The sequence below is a fragment of the Oryza sativa genome, chromosome 10, assembly GCF_034140825.1.
Source record: "Oryza sativa Japonica Group chromosome 10, ASM3414082v1".
Classification (NCBI taxonomy): Eukaryota; Viridiplantae; Streptophyta; class Magnoliopsida; order Poales; family Poaceae; genus Oryza; species Oryza sativa.
This window is the reverse complement of record NC_089044.1, coordinates 10,600,109-10,606,108: the sequence shown is the minus strand read 5'-3', so window position 1 is coordinate 10,606,108 and position 6,000 is coordinate 10,600,109. Positions and strand designations below refer to the sequence as shown.

Here is a 6,000-nt window from a genome sequence, read left to right as displayed (position 1 = left end):
ATGTCTCTCCTTCTTTGCTTCCTCCTATTCTCCCTGTACCCTCCGAGAATCTCTGCCGCCACAGACACCGTGTCACCTGGCCATGCACTCACCGGAAGCGATAGGCTTGTCTCCAACAACAGCAAGTTCGTGCTCGGCTTCTTCAAGACGGAGAGTAAGAACTCCTCCTATGCCAGCCACAACTCTTACCTTTGCATATGGTACAGCAAGCTCCCTATGATAACTCCTCTGTGGTCCGCCAATGGCGAAAACCCGGTCGTGGACCCCGCTTCGCCGGAGCTGGCAATATCAAGTGATGGAAACATGGTCATCTTGGATCAGGTTACCAAGAACATCATATGGTCCACCCATGTGAACACCAGAACCAACCACACCATTGTAGTGTTGTTGAACAACGGGAATCTTGTACTGCAGAGCTCCTCAAACTCATCCAAGGTTTTCTGGCAGAGCTTTGACTACCCGACAGATAGCCTTTTCGCTGGCGCAAAGATTTTCAGGAACAAAGTGACTGGCCAGAAGAACCGTCTTGTTTCTAGGAAAAATTCGATTGACCAGGCTGCTGGTTTATACTCGGTGGAGTTTGATATCAATGGTACTGGTCATTTGTTATGGAACTCAACTGTAGTATATTGGTCCACTGGGGATTGGAATGGGCATTTCTTCGGCTTAGCGCCAGAGATGATTGGCGCAACCATACCCAATTTCACTTATGTCAACAATGACAGAGAGGTTTACCTCTCATATACCCTGACGAAGGAGAAGATTACACATGCTGGAATAGATGTCAATGGTCGAGGTTTGGCAGGTATATGGTTGGACAGCTTGCAGAATTGGTTGATCAACTACAGGATGCCCATACTTCACTGCGATGTTTACGCAATCTGTGGACCTTTCTCAGTCTGCAATGACAGTAACAATCCATTCTGTGACTGCTTGAAGGGTTTCTCTATAAGATCACCCAAGAATTGGGATCTAGAAGATCGATCAGGAGGTTGTATGAGGAATACTCCTTTAAATTGTGGCAGTACCATGAACAAGAAAGGGTTCACAGATAAGTTCTACTGTGTGCAAAACATTATATTGCCCCATAATGCCATGAGTGTGCAGACAGCTGGCAGTAAAGATCAATGCTCAGAAGTTTGCTTGAGCAATTGCTCCTGTACTGCATATTCCTATGGGAAAGGAGGATGCTCTGTTTGGCATGACGCGCTGTATAATGTAAGGCAACAATCTGATGGATCTGCTGATGGAAATGGGGAAACTCTTTACATTCGCGTTGCTGCAAATGAGGTGCAAAGTGTGGAAAGGAAGAAAAAGAGCGGAACCGTCATTGGTGTCACCATTGCTGCAAGCATGAGTGCTTTGTGTTTGATGATATTTGTACTGGTGTTTTGGATGAGAAAACAGAAATGGTTTTCTCGTGGAGTGGAAAATGCTCAGGAAGGCATTGGGATCAGGGCATTTCGATATACCGATTTGCAATGCGCAACCAAAAATTTTTCAGAGAAGTTGGGGGGAGGAAGTTTTGGTTCTGTGTTTAAGGGATACCTAAATGACTCAATTATCATTGCAGTGAAAAGGCTTGACGGTGCCTGCCAAGGAGTGAAGCAATTCAGAGCTGAAGTAAATTCAATTGGGATAATCCAGCATATCAATTTAGTTAAACTGATAGGGTTTTGCTGTGAAGATGGTAAGAAGTTACTTGTGTATGAATACATGACAAACCGCTCCCTCGATGTGCATCTATTTAAGGATAATGATAAAGTTTTGGAGTGGAATATTAGGTACCAAATAGCTATTGGAGTTGCCAAAGGCCTTGCTTACTTGCACGATAGTTGTCGAGATTGCATTATACATTGTGATATCAAGCCAGAGAATATACTTCTTGATGCATCTTTTGTTCCCAAAATAGCAGATTTTGGAATGGCAAAGGTTTTGGGGAGAGAATTTAGTCATGCTCTTACTACAGTAAGAGGAACTATTGGATATCTTGCCCCTGAATGGATTAGCGGGACTGTTGTTACATCTAAAGTAGATGTTTACAGCTATGGGATGGTTTTGTTTGAAATAATATCAGGAAGGAGGAACTCAAATCAAGAATATTGTAGGGGTCATTCGGCCTATTTTCCTATGCAAGTTGCCCGCCAGCTTATCAATGGAGGGATTGAAAATTTGGTGGATGCAAAATTACATGGTGATGTGAATCTCGAGGAGGTTGAACGAGTTTGCAAAGTTGCTTGTTGGTGTATTCAAGACAGTGAGTTTGACCGCCCGACAATGGGCGAGGTGGTGCAATTCCTAGAGGGTCTACTAGAACTCAAAATGCCACCATTGCCAAGACTACTGAATGCTATCACGGGAGGTTCACATTCAACGTCACTGCTACCTATAGATTTACAATAAATTTGTTTGCTGGTTTGTAATTAACAGTACTCCATTAAAACATTATAACATATCATGCCTTTTAAGGAAGTAAGGCGTGGCATATAGCATGTAAAATTTCTATGAATTTGGTGTTTCTGATATGTAATACTTACATACCATAGACTTGTCAAATTGTCAATTGAGATGCTTTTAAGCAACACAAGGATGATTGCCTTGTATGTTCAAAGATGTTGTAGAGGGTGGTAAATTGGAATCCTATACGTAGGGCCTGTTTGGGGGAGCTTTAGATTCTGAGAAGCAGCTGTTTGGTAGCCAGCTTCTGAGAATTTGGAAAAGCTCTGAAACCTAGCTTCTCCAGCTTCTGACTTCTTAGTTCATTTTTCAGAATCTGTAACTACAAATTCTCAGAAGCTATGGACTGTTTGGGCAGCTTCTAGCAGAAGCAGCTTTTGGGAAAAGCTGCAGCTGGGACAAGCTTAAGTGTAAGCATACTAGCTTAAGTGTCTAGGTTTAAAGAGTGTAGCCCAAGTTTTACAACCTATAGCCTTTCCTTGCAATTCTACAAATTATAGTTGATGAAAAGCAAGAAGCAATAATAATAAGAACACAGTGGAGCTTTTTCCGAGGTATCGGAGATTGGTAATCTCCATTAATCCTCGCTGGAGCACTCATACAAGAAAAATCTTACATAGACGTACTTTTGTAGAGAATATTTAATTTGCCACTAAAATCAGGAGTTCTACAGTTTACAGTTTAGAGACACTTTCAAAATCTCCTAGAATACTTTTAATCTATAAGCACTTCAAAGGCATTTATAACACATTTTGTTAAATTTATGCTGTAGAGACATTTTTTTTGGCACTTTAAATATTGCCTCATTTGTAAAGGCATTTTAACCTAGCTATGTAGAGGCACTTTTCCAAATCTTAATGTATGCTAAGAAACTAGATATAACTAATACAAGACATATATTCACAAATAATGATTTGAGGTTGAGATGGTTAGTATATTGAAGATAAAAGTTATGAACTCAAGAGGTCATGAATTCCAAGATTGGCATGGTATGATATTTTTTCTTTTTTTTTTCACATTGATTTGCTATAGTTCCTGCACAACGAAGTGCATCTAGAAAGTGTCTCTATTTTCTTATAGATATAAAAATGTATGTACAAAAATGCCGCAAGGCATAGAGATATTATATAAAATGCATTTTCGTTTATAGAGATAATTCACTAAAAAAAGTCACCTATGAGGCATTCTTTAAAATGTCTCTAAAACATCGTAAAGGCATTTTAAAAATGCCTACATAGTATTAGGAAAATGTCCCTATAAGGCAATTTGTAGTGACTCTACACAAATAGTGTTGCTCTCTCCTTTGGTCTGGAAGTCCAAACGCGCTCCCATAGTGGTGATTTTGTTGCATGCGGGAAAGGAAAAACTCAAACCATGCACAGCAACACCGGGTCTCTGGATCAAGGCAGAGGAAGCCTGCACTTCTCGCTCTCGCGTCGCCCTCCACCAGGGGCAGCACGGGAGGAGACGAGCTCCGACCACACCCTCCCCCCATCTTCCTCCTTCGCCTCGCCGCCGCCTGAGCGGCCGCCGGCCAAGCCGCGTGGCCGCAAGGATAGTGGTGGCGGTGACCGCCAGATCCACGCCGCTCTGGCCGGATCTGCCCGAGGAGGGGGGGGTGGCTGGCGGCGGGGATGGCGACGACGACGGTAGAGGCATGGCTGGGTCGACGGAGGCAGGGATGTAAACGGCGCGCCGGATCCGGCCCCCCGGAGGCGGATCTGGCCACCCGGCGGTCAGATTGGGCGAGCTCGCAGCGGGGGCAGCGGAGCTCGCGGCGATGGGTCGGCGATAGCGGGCGAGCTCTCAGTAGGAGCGCCCATCGCGGCAGGTCGATGGCGGCGTGAGGCCTACGGCGACAGCGGCCGGCCGGCCGTTGGTAGTAGCGGCTGGAGGCGCTGCTGGCGGCGGTTGTGGCTGGCGACGGCGGTGGCTGACGGCGGCAACGGCTGTGAATGCGGCGTCGGTTGCCGGTGGCAGCATGTAGAGGCGAGGAAGGTGTGGATGCGGTGTCGACGTCTGGAAACGGGCTACGACGATTGTGAGAGGAGGCAAGGACGGCCTCGGGCGGCTAGCCAGGGTGGCGTGGCAGATGACAGCATTTGGCCGGCGCGGCAGCGGCGGGAGGAGTGCTCAGAGGCTAGCTTGGTGCATAGAGGTTCCGCCGGTGGCAGCGGAGGTCGGCACGGCGCAAGGAGGCGTAGCCAGCGGTAGTGCGGCCGGTGGCGGGAGACCGACCTGGCGCGAAGAGGCGTGGCCGGCAGTGGACGAGGCCAGTAGTGACACAGGCGGGCACGGTGCAAGGAGAAGGAACTGCCGGTGAGTGCGGTGCAGTCTTCGGCGCACGAAGGCTGGCCGGTGGGGGATGCTAGTGTAGTGGACCCACATGCCGGCAGAGGATGGATGGTGGTGGAGCATCGGGGCGCCAGCCGTGGACTCGCAGGTGGTGAGCGGTCGGTGAAAACCCAGCTCAACCTCGGTCGGGCTGGCAACGATGACGCTCGAAGTGTCATTCCCCTCCCGAGGGCGTTGTCGTGCCGTCTCATCCCTCATGTGTAGATGTCGGGTGAAAGCCCAGTCTCGGTTCTCTTTGAGACCTTGACGGACGGCGGCGGCGGCGTTTTCCGTCGTTTCTCTCCTTGGAGACGTCGTTTAGGCATCCCCTAGTTGAAACCCCCAACCAATTGGTGCAAGCCCACTCTAGATTTCATTCTCTTGTGGCGGCATCCTAGTCTCTACAAGTTGGCTGCGTCGGAGGGCCTAGGGGGGAGAGGAGTTCCGTTCTCTCTCTCACCCTCTCTCCCTAACTCCTGAAGACTGGATAGAGCGAGGCTTTGTGTTGATTGTAAGGGTTGGGTTTTGTGCGATCTCGGCTATGTTTCTTTGTTGGCCTACCGGCGGTTGGTCGCGCTTAGCGGCGGTCAGTCGCGCTTAGCGGCGTCCGGTCCGTTGCTAGCCTTCTCCTAATGTTGAAGGTCGTTAGCGATCAGTTTTGTCCGTCAATACTACCAAAATAAAGGAGAACTAGTCATGCTTGCAAAGCATACTTATGTTAAAATAATAAATATTCCACTAGAACTAGGATTACTATCCTCTTGCAGAGAATGAACACAAAATGGAGGAGAATCGACATCAAAACAGGCGATCAATCAATCGGACGATGTCGAGAATCAGACTTATCAATGAACGGGCCAAGAACTCAAAAATGACACGACCAATTGTTCCAAATTTCACAAGTCTACGAAGAGAAGAAGTCCAGGAGGCCACCTGGCAAGTTGTGGGCTGGTTGGGCCAGCCTAGGGTTCAGCCGAACCAGCACCAGCTCCGTTGGATTCAGGGTTTTAAGGGAATGGTCGAGATTCACTCCCTATGGCGGTTGGAGGGTATTACCGACCTTTCCAACCACCATAACTGTCATTACCTGCTTATTTAAGGCCATCACTCTCTCTATTTCAAGACACACCTCAAGCAAGAAGCTTCATACATCTCTCAAGTTTAGTATAGTTTATAGAGTATAGTGGAATAGAAATAGAATAGAATCTT

The 6,000-nt window shown here is 47.3% G+C and overlaps 1 protein-coding gene across 1 annotated transcript; it reads left to right on the top strand.

The window, feature by feature from the left end:
• On the top strand, positions 1-2,422 carry LOC107279077 (G-type lectin S-receptor-like serine/threonine-protein kinase At2g19130). Its single transcript, XM_015758127.3, has one exon. The coding sequence runs from the start codon at positions 1-3 to the stop codon at positions 2,401-2,403; it is 2,403 nt and encodes an 800-aa protein (XP_015613613.1). The 3' UTR covers positions 2,404-2,422.
• Positions 2,423-6,000: the final 3,578 nt, after the last annotated feature.

Coding starts and splice junctions, on each gene's coding strand:
- LOC107279077 (XM_015758127.3), top strand. CDS start 1: ATGTCTCTCCTTCTTTGCTTCCTCCTATTCTCCCTGTACCCTCCGAGA.